The following is a 25,225-nucleotide window of genomic DNA, read 5'->3' as shown; positions in this document are numbered from 1 at the left end:
TGTTTATAAGTAGCTGGAAGAATGTTGCAAAAATACATTCTCCAAAATCCAGCAAGCATGGGAATTTAATTTACCTTTGTGCCTACCCCACATCAGTCTCTAGAGGAGATTGGGTGCGGAGAAAGGGGTGAGAAAGCTACACAGTCAGTGATAGAAGCCCTTCGCCCCTCACGGGCTAGGGGTGCTGGCAGGCAGAGTTTGTCAGAATCTTTGCCATTTTGCAAACCAAAATATTTGGGATGGAATTCAGCTATATGATTTCTTGGAGTCAAAGAGCTTATAGTTTGACTACAAATGTGTATCATATTTCTAAAGCACTGCAGTCATCCAAGCTGTTCCACGAACTGACAGGGAGCCAGGATTGGCTTCCAAAGTGTAAATAAATGATTGGTAGAGTAGGATACAATAAGCAGAATACTTTTGAGAGGAGACACCTGTTAAGCTTCTACATTTTGAAAATGTATTCCTTTTAAAGAATACTAAAGCAATTTGAATTACTTCAATTTTATTACATTGTTTATAATGAATATTTGGGTTTTGCTGTGTTGAATAACACCCTTGAAGCTGTGTTCTAACTGCTCCAGATAAATACTGGAAGACAATTTATAGATATTTCCTAGTCTGATTAAATGTATGTAAGTGCCCAGTTCTCATGTTCTAAATACTGTACTAAAAGCTGTATTTCCCAATGCTCTCTGAAGCTGTCTTGTATGTTCTGTGTATAAAACGCACGCTAGCAAATTTTTAACATCAGAGTCAATTAATTCATTATGCATGAGTCACATAATGCTTATTACTCTAGTGAGGCAAATTCTAAAACTAAGAACCTATTTCAAAATTGGGAAGAAGAGACTCTGCAAGGGGACAAGCTCATGTGCTCTGGGGATGCAGATGTTTGGGGTATAACATGACCGCTACTAAGAGCTTTACCGACACAATCTCAGCTGCAATAATACTGAAAAGTAGGAATCATTTCCAGTATTTTGCAGTTGAATGACTCAAGTTTCAAACAGGATGGGTAAAGTTCCCTTACTCACACAGCTTCTAAAAGGGAAAGTCAGAATACAAACACGGGTGTGTCTAATTTGAATACATAGGGAATCTAACTTGCATTATGCTGGTGGCTAAAGCAAGAGGTGTGGGCAAGATTATCCAGGAGAAGACAGGATCAGACATTTTTAACTTTCTTTTGGACAGATTGAAATATCTAGCTTCTATTATTCATACTTTGCTAAAATACAAAGAAATTCTTAAGTTTATCTATGAACTCTTTAGGAACCAGTCATTCATCTCAGGTCAGAACCACTGGGTGGGGAATTCCGAAGGAAAAGAAAAGGCAGAGTGTCTCCAAAAGGAAACTTTTAAAAATAATAAGGAATAGTCACAGGAATCAAGATTGGAAATATTCCAATCATTTATTGTCATTAAGCTACAGTATGCCAATACAGCATGTAAATACAGAGAAAGCTTTTCAAATGCTTGAAATCAGTATTCAGGCATATGATGATTGTCTTGTCATATGATTGTCTTGTGATCATTAGGAAGTCAGGAACTCTGAATACTTAAGAACTACTATACTTGTAAATTTTGGTCTCTTCAGTTTTCATGAAGCAAATTTGAACACATAATATAATTCTGTTGCCAAAAAAAAGCCATTACTGGAAATTGCCAAATTAATTGTACATTTTGAGCTATGCCATTTAAACAGAGGGAAGCTATTGAGTAATCGTAAGGTAGCAGAGATTTGGTTCAAGGACTCTCAGCTATTTTTATCATATGTATGGTAAAGAAAAAAATAGCATTCCACCTATATTCCTTAGCAAGACTGAGTGCGAAGCAGGATCTGCACCTCCTCCGCAGGAGCTGGTGCTGGAGTCCCTTCACAGCCTGGGCTTCACCTCCACCCACATGCATATCTGACTTTTTTTTTGTAGTGTTGTGCATGATGAGCTGTCTTCCCTAAATGAGTAAGCCTACTTCATTTACTTCATGTCACGTGCGCAGAAGTAAAAAAAAAAAGTTGATTAAAATGAGGATCACAAGGAGTCCCTTGCATTTAATCATCAGAAAGTCAGAATTTTTGCTGTTATTGAGTTCTAAGTTGAGGAATTATGACAAGATTAAGTTCCATAAATGTCAAACCAGTTTCAGGTATGGTATCAACATTCTTTATCAATTAGTAACTACTACAATTAGTATATGTGTGTGTGTATATATATATATATACAGATATATTTAAATGTATGTATATATGTATATAGTTATACTTTCCAGCAGCAATGCTGTAACAGTTTAATATAAGGCTTCAGTTTATTTTACTTACTGTATGTTTCTATTAATGCTTAATTGTATGAATATTATATAAAGATATTATTATCTATATTTATCCAATAAGGACCCAAGACTCCTTGGAAGTAGAGTGACTTCAATTTTTAAATTTCCTGTCTAAAATAATAATGTCACAAGACATTGTCTTCTGAAATTGCTCTTAATGAATTATTTCCATAGAATTTGCATGATGAGAGGGTGTTTGGCTCAGTAGTCAAAGTGAAGCAAGGCATGTCTGGACCCCATTTCAGAGCTGCTGGGTTTAAACACCAGCTACACTTGTGTCCCTGAGACTCATGTGGGAGATCTGCTTCATAGTCCCAGCTCATGACTTTGGTTTGGTCTGCCCTCAACTGTCTGTGGGCATTTGGGGAATGAATCAGGGGGTAATTTCTGTCTCTGCCTTTCAAATAAGTAATAAACTGAAATAAAAGAATTTACACCAACAACTCATTTCCATACTTTTGCAACAAGGCCATGAGCTTTACCAATCAAGTCATACAATCCTTCAACCTTGCAGTAGCTGTGTGGGCAGAGTGCTACTGGAATGCCTGAAGCAAAACAAAGTCCCTCAGTTCACTCAGGCCACCAGTATCATGGACCCACCAACTCTGAAAATTTCAAGTCTACTCCACCAAATCAAATATCTCATTTGAACGAATTCTAAGGCAGAGTTAGACCTGGCAGTCAGAGCCTCTGGCTCTAGTCTGAGGAGTGGCTTTGAATTCTGACAATTTCTTTAACTGCTCCAGACTTTCAACTCTGGCAAATCTATGTTCTTATTGCCTCTTCGTCCACTGAACCTGGCATATCCTGGCTCACTCAACCTCCAAAAATGCCTTCCAGGCCATGGGACTCCCAGGTCTTTCTTGAAGCTTTGCCTGCTTTCCTACAGCAGATACGACTTCACTTTCTTAGAATATCCAAAGAGCATTGTCTTAAATCTTTTTTGTTTGTTTGTTTTAAAGATTTATTTTGCTGGAAATGCAGATTTACAGAGAGAATGAGAGATAGAAAGTTTTCCATCTGCTGGATCATTCTCCAAATGGCTACCATTGCCAGAGCTGAGTTGATCTGAAGCCAGGAACTTTTTCTAGGTCTCCCAACATGGGTGCAGGGTCCCAAGACCTGGGCAAACCTCCACTGGTTCCTAGGTCATAAACAGGGAACTGGATTGGAAGGGTGGCAGCACGGACACAAATCGGTACCCACATAGAATGTTAGCCCTTGGAAGTGGAGGATTAGCCAATTGAACCAATGCACCAGCCTTGCCTTAATTCATTCATGACATTACATTCCCCTTATGTTATAAATCTTATGTATCCAATTAAACTGCTTGCTTCTTCAACAGCTAACACTTATGGTGCTGTCATGCCAGGCACTGTGCAATTGGTTCTGTCAACATCAGAGGCACCATCATCAACTCTACTGTACAGCTCAGATCAAGATGTGGCTGTATTTGCGCAAGACTGCTCAACCAGTCAGCAGAGATCCTGAGACAGACACATCCAGGAATGTCCAATTCCAAAACCACTGCTCTTTATGTTATACCACACAGCTGTTCTGTATGTTATACTTCCACAGCACACTGGAATACACATTATAATAATTTGATTTCTGAAGTCATTCTGACATCTAAGGAATTCCATCCAGCCAGGATTTGTTAGGCACCTATTAAATGGCAGGTACCTCAGTGATGAAGAAAAACAGGAAAGTAAGGCACAGACCCTTCAACTTACAGTCACGGGCTTAATTCATCTTCAGCTTCTTATACGCTATTCCCACACTTCCCAAAACCTCCTGGTGGAGGCTCGAATTGGAAAAATGAAAGCCTTCTCTCATTAACAAAGCCAGTTATATTGAAAAATAAGCTACCTTTACTTTGAACAGATAACAGCATCTAATTAGTGATGGCATAACTCAATCAGATACTGTAATTTTATCAATGGCATCCTGAATGCATGCGCTTTTATTTTGTGATAGAAATAGTGTCAGTTGAAGCAAGGGAATGTAGTTTAGAATTTTTAAAGAACAGTCTAAATTACCTCTACTAATGCAGCTCTGAGGGTTCTTTTTGAATGATTCTAAATAACTGCCGAGGGATAAAGAATGGGTTTCAGGGGCTGCAGCCACAGCATGTGTGGAGTCTAACAGGGAGAGAAGAAAGTGTATGTCCCCATGTGTGAATGGCCCTGCCCCTGACTGGGGCATGGCTGATTGGCCATTCCTGAAATTATGCAACTGAAAGGAACTAGGCCAATGTAGTCATTTGTATTAATAATTGGCATGCATGAAGTAAATTAGACTATCCCACCAGTCTTCCTTAAAGCAATACAAACCTCTAGAAATAAAGTCTGCTAAAGCAATCTTTTCAGACTTTGACAAGCTGCAAACCTTAGCTGTTTATTTTTTTCTCATTGAAAGGAGACATCAGAGAAAAGCTTCAGCTCCACTCACACAATATATGCACACATATAATACACAAAACCATAAAGGTGTATGCAGCATGAACTAGGATGTGAGAGTTATGTAGCACTACCTTTGTTCTCACAGTGGTCACTGGTTCTGCCATTAAACAGAGGGAGGATTTGTCACTGATGTCAGGCAGCAGGTGTACTGCCGGTCTGTAGTCCTCAGCTGCTGTGTGTATTCCCATAGAGACCATCTGTAGTATAGTGGAATCTGCTCCCCTTGTTTGTACAGTCATTTCACGATGGCAGGCAAGAAGGGTGAAAGGCAGTCCCAAATCAGAAGAGGGAGGTCAAAGATTTAATAGCTGATCAATTACACTGAACTCTACTCATCACTTTGAAATTATTTTGTTCATTGCTTTTTTTTCTTTTTTTAATATTTAATTTTTATTAACATAAAAACAATTTCTAAATTTCATAGATAGTTATTTTTTATATTTTATTTTTTTATTCATTGATTACATTGTATTATGTGATACAGTTTCGTTGGAACTGGGAATCACCCCACCCCTCCCCCCTGCTTGTGGCCTGGGAAAGCAGTAGAGACTGTAGAGGGTCCCAGAGTCTTGGGAACCTGTACCTGTGTGGGAGAACTGGAAGAAGCTCCTGGTTTTCGTGTGGAGCTCAGCTCAAGCTTTTGCAGCACTTAGTGAACTAGTGGATGGAAGACCTTTCTGTCTGTCTGTTTCTTTCTGTAAATATGCCTTTCCAATAAAAATAAATATTTAAATAAATAATGAGCATGTTAAACTACATATGTTTGTAAAAAGACAAATGGTTCAAACAGAAATAAAAGAATCCGATTAAGAGCAAAAAAAAAAAAAAAAAAGAGGGAGGTCAAACAATTCAGTGAAATCATGAAGCAGGCTATCGAAAATTTAAAGGAAACAATAAATTTGGAAACGTTTTGTTTTGTGAATCTAGAGAAAAAAAATTTTAAGCAGGGGTAGTAGGAAGAAAAAGTGGACAAAGAGAGATCTATCTTCTGCTCACTCTTCAGATTCCTGCACCATCTAGGGCCAGGTTAGGCCAAAGCTGGAAGCTGGAACCTTGATCCAGGTCTCCCATTCAAGTCCTCACTGCTGCCTCGTAGGGTCTACATGGCAGGAAGTTAGAGTCAGGAGACAGAGCTAGGAATGAAATCCAGGAATTCCATAGTGGGATGCAGGCTTCTTAGCCGTGAGGCAATAGTATGTAAGAAATAAAAACAACAGTAAACCCATTTAATCAATGGTGTAGAAAAAAATTTTTGGTAACCTCTGAAGGAAACATTTTTATTGTAATAATGTTTACACACCCAAAAATTATTCAATGGATGTGATTACATAAATTTTTTATGCTTTTGTTTTTAAAACATTAACTTTGCCTAAATATCATTTGAGTCCTTTCTAAAAATCAATAAAATCAAAGCAAGTAATGTCATTCTATTCAAGTATATCGCCTCAGTAGTAAACAGAGTCCCTCTGCGGATGGTGCCAAGGTTCCCCTTTACATCCTAAGTTCCACTTTTAGCTCATCAATTTAAAACATACAAGAGAGAGCTTTGGACTTCCTAAGACTCCTATCAACCAAAGTTATGTTTTTATAGAATGTATGTGATCAGATGCTTTCCCTGTTTTGAAGATAAATCTCAGGCAAAGATTCTTCCATAAATTATTTTTTTCTACATAGCAGAAAGATTTGAGCTGTAACAGAGTCCAAGTGAAAAGACAGCATTGTGATGTCGACAAGTACATTGTTTCTAAATGTGCTAACAGGAAATTAGAAGCCAACATGTGCTAAATATTTAAACCTAAAACTTCATGATGGGCCTTTTAGTATCCAATCAAGCGTATAATATAAATGTTTAGTAGAGACAAAGTTGCATATAAGCACACACATCTATAGTAACAGGCTTTTTATGGTGCTCTGGATAGATGAAGTCAAACAACATTTGGCTAGTTTAGGCCATGACAGAAAAGAAATTTGAAAGTCTGTAATCTAGGATACTATCTACATACCCTCAGTTTCCTAAGAGTGTATCCAGCACAGCATAGGACAAAGTGACACCAAATAGGTAATCAAAGAAATATCCTTGGTTCAGTATGATCATATCAGCTTTAAAAGCAGGCCACCTTTCATGGCTATTTAAAAGCCAACAAAAGCAGGATGCAGCAAGCAAGTATTTCACACCTGAAATGAGGCTGACTTTCAGTCCCCAAAAAGAAGCATTCTAATGTAAACCATCCCTTTGGCTGTTACCAAACGCTTCCTCAAAAGAATGTGTGTGTTGCCCATGGAGTCTAATTTACTGGCATCATAATGAAAGTATTATAAATCATTGAAAGTATTATGGTAGGCCACAACTTGGTTATTAGCACTGTACCTTAGGGCAATAGACTGAGATCCCGCCACAACACAGATAAATCAGATCAATTTCCAGAATAATTTATACGAAGAAAACCTCTCTGTTCAACTTCCTTTCAACAGAACAGAAGCCTAAGTACTTTAGTTATTGGAGTTTGAAGAAAATACTGCAAGTTCTGCATATCGGCATGGCAGAATTTCCTGCTTTTTAATGATATATTTTAATGGCAGAATAAAAGTTTCCCCCTCTCAATGGTGAGGTTTCTTAATCCTAATTCACTTACCTTTTGCTTTTGATTAAATATCTGCACATAGGAAACTTCATATTATAGGAAATACATAATTTCTGCAGTGAGTTTCACATAAATGATGATATCTGATACAAGGTCAAACCATTTTTTATCTTGTTCAAATGCTCCAATAATCTGAAATTGCCATCAGCTTGTTTATGCTCTTCAAACTCTCTTTTCCTGAATTCTATTCATCACTAAAGTAAAGATCAAAAAAACCTTTTTTCTCCATTAAACTGGAAAGCTAATGCCTATGGGAAAATAACATTCTTAACAAATAAAACCCAGGGGATCTAGTCAGGCTAAAGAATAAATCCTCATCTTTCACACAACTTTCAAACTAGTAAACAATACCAGAATTCTAAAACAGTTTCTTTTCAAGTCATGCCATTTAATGCACAAAGTAAGTTTGTATGTAATGGTAACTCTAGATCAACTTTCCAGACATGAAGAAGCAATGATTAGAGGCTTAACTTTAATATGCAAAATAGAAGGTTGGAAGGAGTGGAGGGGGCATCAGGACAAATAATCCGCACAACTGGAAGTGGAAGTTTAGGTCATTTCCTATCCAAGGACATATAAGGCATATTGGATAATGGTCAGACTACCTGAATGGAAACCACAAGCTGATTAGTTCCACTCCAAGGGAAGGATTTTAAACATCTATTCTTATTCTTTACCAGTGATTAGAAGTCTAAATGGAAGGCTGCATATGGTGAAAGATATACACATTCAGCAATTACCACAGAAAGGTGATAAATTATCCTGGGAGCCTGCAGAGAACTCTAATCCACTCTTTCAATTTCTACTCTCACCTGTGGAAAAAAAAAGCCTGAAACTATACGCCAATAGGTTGTTAATAATGGTCCCTTGAAGGGAGCCAGTTGAAATGATGCCCAAAGCTGCAAATCAAGTGACAAAGTACGTGTGTCTACTACTGCTGAATGAAATAATATCTCAGAATAAAAGGCCGTGTCTGCGGTGCAGAACTGAAGTATGCTTTCATGTGTTCTATAAAATCCATGGGCTCTGGGCAGCACAAAGCTCTGGAATGCCTATATTCCCACTCCCTGAAGTAACCCTAACATGGATGTAGCTAACAGAAGCCTCCAAAAGGAAGCTAGTGATATGAAATTTAAAATAATTGTTTTTAAATTTGTAGTTTCCAGATTGGGTTTCTACTGTGCCTGCCAAACCTTCTTTTTCTTTTTCCTGTGGGCAAGCCTTAGAAATGTGGATTTCATTTGTTTTTTTCATGGAAGGAAGTGGTGATTCAGCCATTTCATATGGATGCATTAGTTCCCATTTCTACTCTCCCATTTCTACTCTAGAGCCAGGAGGAAGATACAAGACAATGGGCAGTGATGAAGCTGCCTCTGTTCTGGCTCCCTGATGCAGTCCTTAGATTGCTACTGCTGAAGCTGGTATATTAGCTCAATCGGCTAATCCTCCACCTCCAACTGCAGCATCCCACATGGGGAGCGGTTTATGGCCCAATTGCTCCATTTCCCATCCAGTTCTTGGCTTTTGGCTTAGGAAAGCAGGAGAGGATGTCCCAGTGCTTTGAGACCCTACACCTGTGGGAGACACAGAAGAAGCTCCCGGTTCATGGCTTCAGACTGGCCCAGCTCCAGCCATTGAGGCTATTTGGGGACAGAACCAGAGGATGGAAGATTTTTTTCTCTGTCTCTCCTCTCTGTAAATATGACTTTCCAGTAAAAATAATTAAATCTTTACACTGTTGCTGGTTTTCTCTGGCAATCCTTCTCCACCATGATGCATACACACTCCGGGTGGAAGATATGCCATCACCAATCACTTTGTCTTTAACTTGCATTTCACGTGCCAGGCTCCCAGAAACGTTTCATCATCAAACACATCAAGTAGGAAAGTAGCCACTTTCTAAAAAGAGTGTATTTGCTGTTCAAAAATTCAATTATTGATCCTCAAAAAATTCACAGAAAATATATTTCATGAAAAAGTTCTGTATCAATTCCCTAAGTTGTGGCAATAAAACAAACATGCTTTTTACTCTATATTCCACGAACTTTTTGATGCACCTTCCTACAAGAGCTTAGTTTTGCCCATGTACCATTCAGGAGCCATGTGCTATAGGTCTATCACTCCCTTCTCTGAGGCTCACTCTACTGCTTTTGGAGTAAAACAGGCAACACTACCGGCTCTGTTTACTCCATAAGGGTTTAAGACTGAATGACTATAAGAAAAGGTATCTGTGATCTCTAACATCAAAATGTATCATGTTATTATTAACCAAGAATGCTGTGATGTCAGGCATATGTATTTATACATAAGTTACTTATAGGTTATATAAGTGAAATAAGAAAGATGAATTAAGGAAAGCAATAGAGGAAGAAAAAAAAAGACTTGTAGAGAAGAGAATAAAGCAATAAAGGACAAGTGTCAGATGTATTTATGCATCATTTGTAGGGATAAGTAGAGCTTGAAGATATGCTTTTCTAAAACCATTTTTTTATATTGGCTGTGTCAATCTGGCTAACCTATGGTGCCCCATTATTTGATCAAACACTAGTCTAGAGGGTACTATGATATTCTACAGACATAATCAATTCTTTAAGTATAGCAGACTGTCCTCAATAGAATGTGTGTGCATGTATATATATGAGAGAGAGAGAGAGATAGATAATGTATGTGTAGTGTGTGTCATTAATCAGTTGAAATCTTCTATACCAAAAATCAAGATTACCAAAGGCGGCGGCATTCTGGAGATACTAAGGTGGAATATGTCAGCCAGTGGATTCTGAAGAGACTTCATCATGCTTGGAATGGTGAGATGGACAGTAATTCAGAACAGTTGAACTATCGAAACCACTTAAGCAGTGCCCTCACAGCTTGCCCCACATCAGGGACCCTGGAGTGGTTGGGAGGGTAGATGTGGCTTCCACCTTTGTCTCTCCCCTCCCCCCGATACAAGAAAGAAAAAAGAGAATGTGGAAACAATTCTCTTATCCATTTTTCCTGTAACGCTTGACCCTCTGATCCCTAATCAACAATGAAAGATCATCAAAATAAAAAAAAAGGTGAAAAAAAGGAAAAAAGAGAATTCTACCTCAAGATTCAATACAGAAATCCTACCTACATTTCCAACCTGCTGCCCTACCCTAAAAATTTGACTTACCAGCCCTTACAATTACACAAACCTTTTCCAAAAAATACAAATTATCTCTATTATACCCTATTTTTTGTTGTTGTTTCTCTGGACAACTATCACTGTTCAAACTTTAAGGCAATTTAAAATCTTCTACTAGCTGTTTTACTTCTCAGATGATCACAAAGGCCAAGTATGGGTCAGTCTGAAGCTGGCAGCCAGGAGCTTCATCTTGCTATAGCACGTTTGGGTCATGCTGGTCTACTTTCCCATATATTAGCAGGGCACTGGATTAGAAGAGCAGCAGCTGGGACTTGAACCATTGCCCATTTTTAGATGCTTGTGTTGCAGGTGGAGGCTTTTTCCACTATGCTACAATGTGGCTCCCTTAAAAAGACTTACTTGTTATTTTGTAGGGCATTCAGCACTCCAGTTTTGTCAGCAATATGATAGAGGATGAAGCCTCACGTAATCATGGTTTTTATTGATGACAAAAAGGGTTTGGTATTTTTCAAAGTTACTAAATCTCTCTAATCATATACCTTACCAATACTCAGACCAAAAATTTCAATTTTTTTTTCGGGGGCTAGCACCATGGTATAGGAGGCTGAGCCTCAACCTGCGGGGTCACTATCCCATATGGGCATGAGTTTATTTCCTGGTTGGCCTATTTCTAGTCCAGCTCCCTGCTAATGCCCTGGGAAAGCAATGGAGGACTGCCTAAGTCCTTGGACTCCTGTACCCATGTAGGAGATCAGTAAAAAGCATCTAGCTCCTGGCTTCAGACCAGCCAAGCTACAACTGTTACAGCCATTTGGGGAACGAACCAGAAGATGGACGCTCACTGCTTCTCCTTCTTTTTCTGCAACTCTGTCTTCCAAGTAAAAACTAATCTTATAAAAATTTTTCCCATACAAGGATTTTTTCCTAATAAGGTGATTAGAAACAATGTCATGGTTAAGGTTTTAAATACTGTTACAGAAAATTTTGAGATAGACCTTGATTTGAACATTATACAATGCACCTCTTGGTCTGGAGCAAGAGTAATCTTTCTAAAATGTTCTTCTGACCATGCCATCCTCTGCTTGAGACTGTACACTTTTTTCAGGTTTACTATTTTAATTATTAAAGATTCAAAGCCTATACATAAGTTCATTAAATGATTATTTGAAAAAGAAAATCTTATTTGGTTAAACTAAGCTTTCTGCTTACATGGAATATTTGCAGTAATATATCATTTACAGTCATATCTATCATTTAAAGTCATAGCATGTCAAATTACACATTTCCTTTTCGATTTTAAAAATTATTTTCCATGATAAAGTTTGGTATGTACAGGGATTCCCCATCCACCTCCCCTTCCTCTCTGCCCATTCCCTCTCTGCTCCCACGACTATTTCCCCCTATATAATTACAATAGTATAGTCCTTCACCAACAGTCACAAGTCCAACATTCTATTATTTGAATGCATCATGGCATTGTAGGTATAAGCAATGGTAGAAAGTCTAGTATCATATTGTCAAGGTATACTGAACAGTTTCATTGAAAGTCCTCCTTTTATTGTGGAGCAGAACCACATAATGCAACATATCTTTATTTCCTAGTATGGTAGTCTCCATTACATACTTCACTTATGAGAATATACATATATTCATGTTTACTTTTATCTCTATCTTGTATTTTTTATGAAGATTGCCTTGTATAAGGGAGAACCTACGATATTTGTCCTTTTGGGATTGGTTTATTTCACTGAGTACAATGGTCTCCAATTGGGGCCATTTTGTTGCAAATGGTACACTTTCATTCTTTTTAATGGCTGAGTAGCATTCCATAGAATAGATGTGACCTCATCATACATTGTGAAGAGGAACTATTTATTATAGCATCCAAAGACAACCACAGCATCAACATACTCTGGTCCCTGCCTTAACTTCTCTTGAAATTTCATATTTTAAAAATATTTATTTATTCCTATTGAAAAGGCAGATTTACAAAGAGAAGGAGAGACAATGAAAAAGATCTTTCATCCATTGGTTCACTCCCAAAATGGCTGCAATGGCTAGAACTGAGTCAACCTGAAGCCAGGAGCAAGGAGGCAGGAATTTGCACTGGGTCTCCCATGTAGGAACAAGGTCCCATGGTCCTGGGCCATCTCCCACTGCCCTTCTATGCCACAAGCAGTGAGCTGGGTGGGTGGGAAGTGGAGCAGCTGAACTGAAACCCATATGGGATCCCAGTGGTTGTAGGGGAGCGGGGAGAGGATTAGCCAACCGAACCATTGTGTCAGGCTTAAAATTTGATGTTACAACTTAATATATGGATTCTTTTTGGTGTCTGAAGGCTTTGAAAATGTTATCATCTTTGAACACATACTTTACTTCAAGTTTAACCATGACAGATTCTTCCCATGTCTCAGAACCAGAGGCATACTTGACTCTTCCATGTTCAAGCCCAGATTATGCACCACTTTTTTCTCCCATTATGCTCAGGCATACCCTGAACAAATGTCTCTCCTAATGATGCTGTGAATGCTTTATTCTCCGTTGGATTTTAAGGTGTTTAAAGACTAAGTCATGTCTTATTTGTAGATATTCCCATCATATGTCAGGTGGCATGTTCTATCTTAGGTATTCAACTTAAGAATGATAGATGAATCAGTGAATGAGTGGCCACTATCATTAACTGTATAAATTATTCACAATGCCATAAAGCCTCTCTTGCCTATAAATCCTAAATCCCTTTAGCCACAGAGAGATACTCCTAAAAAAATCATGGGTAGGTATTTAGTGTGTAAGTTAAAACACCACTTGAGTATCCACATTCTGTACTGCAGTGCCGGGAACTGAATCCTGATTTTGTTCCCAATTCCAGCTCCCTGCTAATGAACAATCTGGAAGGCAACAGTGATGGCTCAAATGTGTGGGTCCTGGGATCCATTGAGGATGCTGCAAATATTTGGGAAGTCTCGGCCTCTCCCTCTTTCTTTGACTTAATAAAATAAAGCTTACAAATATTTTATATAGAAATAAAGCTAGAGAGGTGTGTGCATGCATCTGTGTCTGAGGTTGAAGGTATTAATAAGAACAAAAGTAATCAAATATTTTATGTAACTCTGAGTAAATCTTAAGAAAGTATGTTTGTAAAAATTAAAAATATGATTAATATATTAATTATTTCTAAAAGTTTGCATTTATTTACTTAAAAGGCAGAATGACAGAGATAGGAAGGAAGAGAGAGGGTGTGGAGAAAAGAGAGAGGAGAGGAGGAAAGAGAGAGAGATCTTCCACTCACTGGTTCATTCATCAGATGCTGGAAGCAGCCTGCACTAGGCCATTCCAAAGCCAGGAGTCAGGAATGTCATCATGGTCTCATGTGGGTGGCAATTACTTACGCACTTGAACTACCATCTGCTGTCCCTCCTGGTGTACATTAGGAGGAAACTAGATCAGATGTGGAGGAAAACTCAGTCCAAGGCATATGGAAAGTGGATGAAGATACCTGATGTGCCAGCTTAACCCATAGTACCACACTACTGCCTCTGACAATGGTTTTTCTCTTTTAATTGTAAGAACATTTAGGTAATGTGTAGTACTGTTGTTTCTACCAAAACCAAAGCTATAGCTTATATAACAACTAAATGAGGGAATTCTGTCCATATCAGGGTCTATAACCCAGTTCAGAGCAATGGAGTTGACAATCAGTTTAAGAGAGAGTAAACCAGATTCACAGTGGCAATGCAATCAGAAATAAACCAAGGGCCCGGCGGCGTGGCCTAGCGGCTAAAGTCCTCGCCTTGAATGCCCCAGGATCCCATATGGCCGCCGGTTCTAATCCCGGCAGCTCCACTTCCCATCCAGCTCCCTGCTTGTGACCTGGGAAAGCAGTTGAGGACGGCCCAATGCATTGGGACACTGTACCCGTGTGGGAGACCTGGAAGAGGTTCCTGGCTCCTGGCTTTGGATCAGCGCAGCACCGGCTGTTGCGGCTCACTTGGGGAGTGAATCATTGGATGGAAGATCTTCCTCTCTGTCTCTCCTCCTCTCTGTATATCTGACTTTGTAATAAACTAAATAAATCTTTAAAAAAAAAAGAAATAAACCAAGAGCTAGTCTTTGAATAAAAGGAGTCACAGCATGTCAAGCAGACAGTTGAGAAGACTGGAGGAACTGAATCCTTCCTCAGATACTTGAGAAGAAATGACAATCACACACATCATTCATTCATGCTTCTTTAGAAGACAAAGTCCAAACTGCACACACTGCTTCACATTGGCTCTTTATATCCCAAGTGGATTTGCTGACTGTGACTAGCTATTGCTTCACAAATTCATAGGAATCTATACAAGTAGTTATTTCCCTAATTTGACCCATAATGTAATTATAAGTTTACATAGACAGACAGCCCTAGGAATTTAGCAACATGACTGAATTTTTTTGTCACAAGAATGGGAAACAGGAAGAAGTAACAAGACGCCTCATTTATTAGCAGTCTGAACATTAGAAAGGTATGCAGGAGATGTCCAAATATAATTTAGCAAGACTTTAACACTGAGAATTTTCTTTGCCTTTTGAGAAGCTATAAATATCATGATCCATCTTTTCTCTTTTTTATTGTTTAATTTAAGAAGAAACACTCTTTCAGTTCCCTCTTATTTTAGCTACCAAGAACTTAAGAGAGAGAGAGAAAAAGAGAGAGAAAGGATCTGCTCTGATAATGTTTCTCTCCATACGAATGGCAGAGGCTTATTATCTCAACTTTATCAACTCCAAAAGTGTTTCTCAATTTTTTTTCAGATGCTCACTAGAGTTAAATGTTAGCCTCAAAGCACAGGAAATATGAGGCAAGAGAGTTGAGAACTCAGTACCATTACTGAGGTAGGATAATGAAGCCATTCACAGGCAAGAGAAGAGTGAAAAGGAATTAACGCCAGGGATTTCCGGTTCTTGTCATTTCCTAAGGAAATGTTCCCATATAAGGCAGTAGAGTGACTGTTGAAATACGCATACCTTGTCTTCTGAGCCCACAATGGCATTTCTCTGCCTTCTTTGCAAGAAGACATGAACACACGACTTTCACCAAACAACTATGGCCAGAAGTGACATACACCAAAAAATCTTGTACTTGTAGTACTAGTCAAAAGAGTCCTCCCATCTGACTCTTTATCTTGGATAAAAAGGACAGCCTTGGAACATACATGTTAAAATGTCCATTTCTGTAAATGTGGGTCTTTGAAATATACTTATTTTAAATTTATTCGAATGGTGGTGTATGGAAGAGGGGGAGGAAACAGAGATTCCACTAGCTAGTTTATTTTCCAAATGCCGACAACAGCTAAGGCTGAGCCTGCCTCAAGCCAGGAGCAGGGCACTCCACACTGGCTGTAGGAACACATACTTGCAGCTTGCCAGGGTGTGGAATTAGCAGGAAGTGGAACTGAAAATAGAGCTGTGACTCAAAACCAAGCACTCCAATACAGGACATCTTAATTCTTGTGCCAAGTGCTATGTTGTGATAACAGCACCTCAAAAGTTGTTACAACAGCTAAAGCTATTCTAAAACAGACTGTATCCAGAAATAGTCCACAAGAAAAAAACAATGTGAAGAAAAATGCCGTCAACATTTTTTTTTTAAATTTTTTTACTCAGTTTCCCACCTACCCCAAGTCCCGGATGTGGGGCATGCTCTGAGATACTTGCTACAGTGGTTTTAATAGTTCTCCAGTTAGGAGTCGCTGCCAGTCTCGCCACTCCCAGCTCAATGAGGTTGTTGAAAAATCCACTGATTGGCACAGTCCATCATAGACGTCAACATTTTTATGTCTATTTCTTTCTCTTTCTCTTTTATAACTTTAAAATATTTATCTCAGTCTGAAGGGTCTTTACCCATTATGAATGGTACCTCTGGAGTTTCAAAATTCTGCATTATGTAGCACTGAAATTGAAAGAAGCAACTAGAAAGTATTAACACAAATTGCCACTGGATACTATCCTATACAAATATGGCAGTCTGAATCACTCAAACCAGAAAATATTTTAAGACACTGAGGAACCTATTTTATGGAAGAGTTTACAGACATATTCTTTCTGTCTTCTTTTCCAGAAGACAAACTTGAGTTTGCCAAGTTCACGAAATGAACTGCTTTTCTAACAGCTTATGGCCAGTCTATAATAACTTTGCCTTCAATCTTTAAGCACAGCTTAACATATTTTAAGTTTTTGTTTCTTTGATCTTTTATGGTAACTTTGATTGTGTCTGCAAGTCATATAGCAAGCTTTACGTATTGTAGCAGTACTGCCTTCCACAAGATGAATGACTGTCTCCCTCTTTCAGTAATACTCTGGTTTTTGTTGACAAAAAAAAAAAACAAGCTGTGTGGTGGGTTAAGCTGCTGGCTAAAGCGCTGGCATTTGTTATGAGCATTAGTTCAAGTCGTAGTTGCTGGACTTGTTATCAAGCTCCCTCCTAGTTCACCTGGGAAATCAGTGGAAGGTGTTCCAAGTCCTTGGGCCCTGCACACCTGTGTGGGAAACTACGATAAGAGTTCCTGGCTGCTGGTGTCAGTCTAGGTCACCCCTGGCCTTTGCAGCCGTATAGGGAGTGAACCAGTGAGTAGATGACCTCTGTATAACTGTTCCCCTCTCTACTGCTGCAAATTTGCCTTTTAAATAAACAAACTAATACATGCAAATTTGAAAGATTTGCTTCTATTAAATGATGGAAGATGATTTAGAAATCCATTTTGAATAACTGGCAGAGTAAAAATACACATACAAGGTCTATGACCTATAATTAACTAATACAAGCTTAAAATGAATTACAGCCTAGAGGATAGGATTTGATACAATAAAAAGATACAAAAAAAAGTAGTAACGTAAATTTTACATGCTTTGAAAAATATTTTGTAAAAAAATACATTGCAAAATAAAAAAGGACTTTTAGAAGAAAGAGAGCTGGGCAAAATCCAATTCTGCCTCCTGCTAGATGTGCATCCTTGGGCAACTTACTTAACTGGCTTAACTCTCAATTTCCTCCCTTGTAAACTGGCTACAATAAATCTCTAGGTCATACGCCAAAACAAAATTTATATATAAACTGACACATGGCAGGAAGTCATCATAAGTTGTAGTTATTAGTATATCTGGAAAATATTTACTTTTGACTTAAATATAACACAGGTTTTTTTTTTCCTTTAGTATGAATTAAAGATATCAGAGTTTCTCATCAAAAAGTTCTACCAAGACTTCTTTTCCTAATTCATCTACCACATTGGCTGAAACTGCACTGTGAGCTTAACTTGGCTAAGTGTACTTCATCCATCTGTCAGCAAGAATCTAAGGTTCAAACTGGGTTGACAATTGTTGAAGGTAGATGGAACAGAACATGCGGCCCAAAAGCGTCATGTTTCACACCTCAGAGTGTTCTAGCTACCAATAATAACATCGTATTTCTGTCAGTCAAACATAATTACAGGGTTTGATAGACTGACATTCATACAACAGCCAGTTATAAAAGGTCTCCTGGCTCTTTGCTGGCTATAATCACAGGACTGGCTTGATTCTGTGGACTGGGAGTATTATATAGGCACTTCCTTTGGGGCTAGCAGGACAAAGGGACTATGTGTCTTATTGACTATAAAAGACTAAAACCAGGTACAAAATTTGCTGTCTGGAATAATTTTGCAAACTCTAGTCAAAGTCTTCACTTTTTACTGAAATAGAAATATATTCTTAAGATAACCAAAACAGAAGATATAACTTCATAGTTATATATTAACCTAATGGTAAAGCAAATCACTCTAGCAAAAATAGCTGTGATAGCTGAGGCAGGCACTCAAGGGTGCCTGTGCAGTGTCCTTCATAATACTATTCTAATATTACCTTTCTGAGAAATAAAACAGAAAAAAGAACTTGATATTCACATAAAAATAAATTACATATATTATCATAACACTGCTTCATCACAGCCTTGTGTAGTAGAGACTACTGTAGTAGTAATATCGTTTTTATCAAAATGGATGAGGCTGAAAAATCAGCTGAACAGCTTCCTAGAGAGCAAATTGATATGCAGGGTTTAATTCAAGTTGTATTTCAAGTTTTAAATTATAAATGACCTCAAGATGCAAGAACACAGAAACTGACAAAAGAAACAATTATGTATCCACAAATAATTCTAGAGTGATCTATTCAAGCTTTCCAAAATTTAACAAAAGGAGATGTATGTTTCTAAATGAAATGGTATTATCAGCTATGGTTTTCTTTTTTGTTTTATTTTGCTTTGGGGCCTTACTGGAGAGCATTACATCTGGACAGCAATGAAAAACAGGTGATTCTTAGAGACAATGAGATATGCCATTTGTCGGGTTGAGGGTTGTTGAGGGTTGGCAATCAGTCTCATTTGTTGTATAGAGTACCTGATGCTGCCTTTAGTACCGAGCACATTCATAACAAAGTGAATGTGAATGACAAGAATATACAAATCAGCACTCTAGGCCACATGCAGAATGTATGTGTTCACAATGCACGTGTCACCTCAGGACAGATGCTCAGGGGACTTAGGAGGGATTATCTAGCAGACTATCCAACTTCGCAGACTACTTTTGTCCCTTACAATTAGATGACAAAATGAAGGAAAAGGCAAATGCATAATAAGGCACACATTTGGCTTGCTATTTCAACCAAACAGCTATTTGTGGAGATACCTGAATTTCCTTTAAACACACAAAAATAGGAAAATCTAATTTTTCCCAAAAGAAAATTGTGGAATTTTTCAGGCTGCAGTTCATATGAGGAAGGACACACACACACACACACACACGTGTTTGTGTGTGTGTAAATAGGGAGCAGGTGTCCCATGTCAGAGGGCCTGGGGTTGAGTCCTGGATCCACTTCAGACTCCAACTTTCCGGATCTACAAATCCTGGGAGGCAGAAGGGATAGCTAAAGTCATCCTGTGCCTGCCATCCATGCAGGAGACCTTGATTGAGTGCTCAGCTCCAGTCTTCAGCCGCACGTGAGGGCTGTGGCAAGTACTGAGGGCATGCACTAATGAATGGGAGCTTTCTTGTGTACGACAGGCATATACACTTTCATTTTCTCCTTTTCTGTCTCTGGCTCTCAAGAAATATATTTTTAAAAGTGTCATGTAATGAAAAAACACAGGAAGAATAAAGTCACTAAAAATTACAAACTGCCCAAAGCCAGATATCATCTCTAAATATATTGTCACTACATCTATTAAATCAGAAATAATTCTATGATCATTAATATGTATTTAGTTGTAAGAGTTATAACAGAGGGGCCAGGGTTGTGCTGCAGCAGCTTAAGGTGCCCCTTGTGAGGTCGGCATCCCATGTTGTAGTCCCATTTGGAGTCCTGACTGCTCTGCCTCTAGCTAGCTCCCTGATAATGTGCCTAGAAAAGTAGCAAAATCAGGACCAAGTGCTTGTGCCACTGCTACCAATGTGGAAGAACTCAATGGAATTCCAGGCTTCTGGCTTTGGCCTGGTCCAGCCCAGTCCTGGTTATTGCAGCTACCTCATAGATAGCTAGATAGATATATACACACTATATAGAGATACATAGATACATAGATAAAACAGGTGTGTGTATGCTTAAATGCCTTTCAAATAAAGAAATTTAAAAAAGGAAATACAATAGCAATCTGTCACAAAACCACTTACACTGAAACAAATTTGACAAAGGTAGAAAGCTTTTTAAAAATCGTGCACAGATGGCTCATGGACACCCTGGTATGCGCGAAATCTGGCACTCGGAGGGGTTCTGATGGAGGAGCCTGGGCAATTCCTCTGGCAGGACACAGACCCGGCAGGTAAGCAAAAGAAACATGATAGGAAACAGCCCAGAACAGGCCATGGAAAGTTTCCCACTGGCATACATTTGGCTTGGGTCGGGGGCAGACCAGGCTGAATCAGTTCATGTCATCCACTAGCAAATCCAAGCACCAGAACAGTATGGGTCGAACCAGGTTCGGTCGCAACAAAAACTAGTGCACAATATGGAATACCAAGGTGAGGCTGCCTATGTCAGATGTGACCGCAGCACCCAACCAGCATGCATGAGATCCAGGAAGGGAGGGGTGGGGCCAGCAGGGAGCACATGGGGTGGTTCCCTAGCTGGACAGCTACTCCCACTGGAGAGTGTGGGCTGGGATGGGGGCAGACTAGACTAGGTAGGGCTACAACACCTGAGTGCCTCATGTGGACCACATAAGGGAAAAGCCAGGCTGGGCTGATTATTCCCACTGGTGCAAACAAAATTAGAGTGGGTTAGGGTTGTTTGGGCTCAGTCACAGCTTCAGCTGGAAGAAGCTGACACTGGGGTCTAATTCTGTCAAGTCAAACCACCGAACTACCTGGAGAGTGCATAATCCGGGAGTGGGAGAAGCCTGGGAGGGAAACAGTGGGCTCCTCCCTCTTGGGTTACCACTCCCACGGGAGGGCACAAAAACTAGGACAGGGGCTGGAATGGCTAGACAGATATCCAACAGCATCTGTGTGGGCTGCAGAGTAGAGCTGGTTAGATGGAACAAAGTTTTAATACCCACTGACACGTACGAAAGCCAAATGGGTTGTGGGACAGACTGGACTACTGCTATACATACTGGCAAACCAGGGTAGGGGGCGGGCCTGGTGGGGGTTATTGTGGGTTGCTCCAACTAGGCTGCAGCTCCTACTGGTCTATGCGAGGGCTGAGTATGTGCCGGGCAGAACCAGGCTGGACTGCAACACCCATTGGTTCCAGTGGAAGACAGGGATGGAAACAGAACCAACCCAGTAATTGCAACCACCAGCTGATCAGGGCAATGGACTGTGCCGGGCCCTGTGCTTGCTAGTCCATACAAGTATCTGGTCTGAGAACACCTCAGACAAATTTTCTTTGGGGATTCCCCCCAATCGAGCTTCTGGACTCAGAACCCTAACCATCAAAAGACAGAAGACAGAACAAGTCAATCAACCACCTCAGCTAAATGTTGGCAGCGAAAAACTGGGCAAATGGAGACTCCATGATGGACTATGTCAATCAGTGGATTATCCAACAACCTCATCATGCTTGGAGTGGTGAGAGTGGCAGCAATTCAGAACTGTTGCACTATCAAAACCACTTGAGCAAGTATCTCAGAGCATGCCCCACATCAGGGACCTGGGGCGGGTGGGAGACTGGGTGGGGCTTCTCCCTTAAATTCCCCTTTTACATCAGATATACTAAGGAAACAATATAGAACTAATTGTCTTGCATATCTTCCTGTAGCATTTGAACCTTTTTACCCTAATGATGTCAAGATTGTCAAAAAATACATTAAAAAAATTAACAAGGAAATTTGGGGAACTTCGCAAAATAACATTATCCTAAGTTACTTCCAAATTTTACATACATGAAATAAAATCAAGCCTTAAATGAAAATAAAATATACTGCATCTGAAATACAAAAAAAATCATGCACAGAGGTTTAGAAATTAGAGACTCAAACAGGATTGCACTGTCAGGAATTCAGCCCTCAAGGGCTCTCTGACATGTAGGCACAAGTGCTATGGTAAGAATCTTTTGTATGTGAAAAGACAGCATGATCGATTTTTTCCTTTTTCTCACAATCATTGGTTTTTCAATGCTATCAATCAAATATGAGCAACTTAGATTACCTTTTAATCAGTATGAAAGCTCATGAGGACACTTTATTTCCTACATTTTACATGTCTGCTGAACACATTATCAATTTTTCAAAGTGTAGCTGTGGTGGGTGCAACACTAATGCCTGCTTTGTAGATTATTCATTTTGTATTGTTTGTACTTAAGTAATTATTTATGCTAAGGCATATGATTTGTTATATCATGTGTCAAACCTATAACAATGTTTTAATTGATAGTATACGTACAAATTTTAAAGAATAGGGACAAAATAGGGAGTGGAAAGGGTTTAAAGTCACATAGATCTAACTGAATTTCAAATTTGCAAATCCCCTGGCAGTGCAACCTTTGGTAATTAACCACATGAGCCTCAGGTTCCTCAGTGAACAACGGTAATGTCCACATTACAGGGTGGTTGCAGAAAACAAAACTAATATAGTGTAAAACCTTAATCACCAGCTGTCATGTACTTGGGACTTAATACTAATTTTTGTTACTTACATATATATTTTAAAAAGGATGGACACTTGAAATCTTTTTGTAGAGAAACTGGACTGAAAGATGGCCTGAGAAAGGAAGCACTATACTCCCAAGGCCGTCTGCATTTTTCAGGACCCAAAGAGGAAATACTAGAATCCTGAACACTACTATAAAACAGAAACAAGACTTAACTTCCTCTTGACACCAGGAGTATGTATTCCACAAAAGGAAGCCTTGAACACTCTACTTTGACAGTAACCTCTGGAGTTTCCGCTGGGTCAGGAGAGTTTGTTTCTAGTTTTAAAGACATGGGCTTAAACAGGAGGTCAAAAAGAACAGGCTCTGAGACCCGGGGCATGCCATCTGCCTAGCATTAAGCAACAGTTGAAAGCCAGTGAGAGAAGTAGAGTCATTCTGAACATGATTTATGTCCTGTCCTTGAATGTGGCAGGAAGACTGCAAAAGATATTTGGAAGCCAACGCTTCCTCTGAATAAAGTAAACGAGGATATGCTAAGCCTCTCTCTGGACCACGCTGGCCTGTTAGATATGTTGCCAATGTGGAGTCAGTAAACCCCAGAGCAAATTGGCTATCTGGGATGAAAATATATTTCAAGGCCAATGATCATTGCTACTGTTAAATGCTCAGTGCACAGTATAAACACTGGGGTCAGACAACAGATATCCAGGATATTACTCAAAAACATATCTAGCTCAAAGATGACAAGATAATCTGTTCCTGTGACTGCAAAGCAGACTGGAATGCTGCAGCTATGACCTACTCAAGGGAGGAAAAAAGAAAGTAAAAATCTCCAAGGGCTCCATCTCAGGCTCTTTCTGCTGGCTAAGCTCCAACAGACTTCAAAGAAAGTGTTGCCTATGGAGGGAGCACTGGAGCCACCCACAGGGGGTATCATTTCCATGATCCTGTTGCCATCTACATTTGGTAGTCTGGCAAATGCAAATATTTCAGATACAAGTTTTAAAAAGATGAAAAAAAGAAGTGTGAAGTAGCTTGGAGCTGTGCTTGCAAAAGAAACCTCAAAATTTCAGAAAAAGTATATAAAATCAGAAGCTTAGTATTTTCAAAGTCCCAGCAGGATAAGTGGTATATGATCATATCAAAACATTTTTAATTGATATATGTTACACTCCTACAAACCACATAATCAAAAAAACCTCACTTAAAATAATTTCCACATTTAATGCTCTTCAAAATATTCATAACATTTTTTAAATTAAGGCACATGCTACATGATGTTATTGCACATTTTAACATACGTGATTCCTGATTCATGCAGAAGAGTCAAAAACAGCAAACATACTTACAGGAGGACCTATGGTGGAGAGATAAGAGATGAATTAATGAATGCACAAATGATTAAGATTTAATAAAAGACTCAAATTTCATCATAATCACCAGCATTATGCCATGGAAACCAGCTAGAATTCTGTCTTGTTACTTTTCTAAGTCATGAATTCCTTGAGGCCTCACTGTATTTAGGACACACAATTTCTTATCTAAAATTTCAAAGGATTTTTTAGATTCTTTGGGTCTGCCTATGGATTACTAAAAGATTTGGCTACCTTAAGTCAAGACTGTCTAATTTACAAGTTCTGGTGAAACAGGAAACAAAGAGACTGGCAATTTGTGATAGATCAATTATACCTAATTGATACATATATCAGAATTTGGCAAAACAGCCAGAATGGAACTGTACCAATAATTTGTAATAAGAATGCTTTTTTTGTCAACAGTAGCATAATGTAAAATATTTGTATGGGTTTCTTTAAGACGATATATTTTCTGAATAGATAGGAGGTTAGGAATTGACTTCTATTTCCTATGAAACTTCGTAGAACTACAGTTTTCTCCTTTCTCCATCAATTATCCTTCTTTTGATATAAAGATCACTTGGAATTATCATCCCACTAATAATTTTGTCATTTTCATCAAAACAAATTTATAAAACATCCTCTATTATAAAGCTTTGTCTTCTCTGAAGTAACACCTACACAGTTTTCAATAATTTACACTGAATGAAATTTAAACTTTGCTTTTCAGAATCTCTTAAAGGAATCAGACACCCAAACTGCCACAAGGAGTGAAATCCACTTTTTATTTTGAGATATTTTTTCAAACAGAATATGAAACCTGTTAAGAAGTCCACCCATCTGCTATCTTCTGGTCTCAAGAGTTCAGTATTTCTACCACTTGCACTGATTCTTTTAATAATGATAATATGTATTAAAAATATTAAGAAATAACAGTTTGCAACATGCTAACATAAGATCTCTAATTACCTAATCTTGCAAGGAAGAACCAATGGTCTACTAAGAATCAGTGTGGTCACTTACATTTGAACCTTAGAAATTACAAAACAAACAGAACAGTAAGTGAATTCACTGTGTATTCTTAGTTTTAAAAGTATTTTGATTGGGCCTGGCGGCGTGGCCTAGCGGCTAAAGTCTTCGCCTTGAACACACCGGAATCCCATATGGGCGCCAGTTCTAATCCCGGCAGCTCCACTTCCCATCCAG

General features: G+C 38.9%; 1 protein-coding gene across 1 annotated transcript in view; it reads right to left on the bottom strand.

Annotated features, from left to right (window-relative positions):
* The window catches only part of COL25A1 (collagen type XXV alpha 1 chain), a 460,541-nt gene that overhangs the window by 190,243 nt on the left and 245,073 nt on the right, over window positions 1-25,225 (bottom strand). Inside the window, exon 4 of the mRNA XM_058666694.1 lies at window positions 24,014-24,021. Within this exon, the coding sequence (XP_058522677.1) occupies window positions 24,014-24,021 (8 nt within the window). The remainder of the gene's footprint in view (window positions 1-24,013; window positions 24,022-25,225) is intronic.

The sequence above is a fragment of the Ochotona princeps genome, chromosome 7, assembly GCF_030435755.1.
Source record: "Ochotona princeps isolate mOchPri1 chromosome 7, mOchPri1.hap1, whole genome shotgun sequence".
NCBI classification, from domain to species: Eukaryota; Metazoa; Chordata; class Mammalia; order Lagomorpha; family Ochotonidae; genus Ochotona; species Ochotona princeps.
Note: the sequence above shows the minus strand (reverse complement) of the source record. Positions and strands in the feature narration are given on the sequence as shown.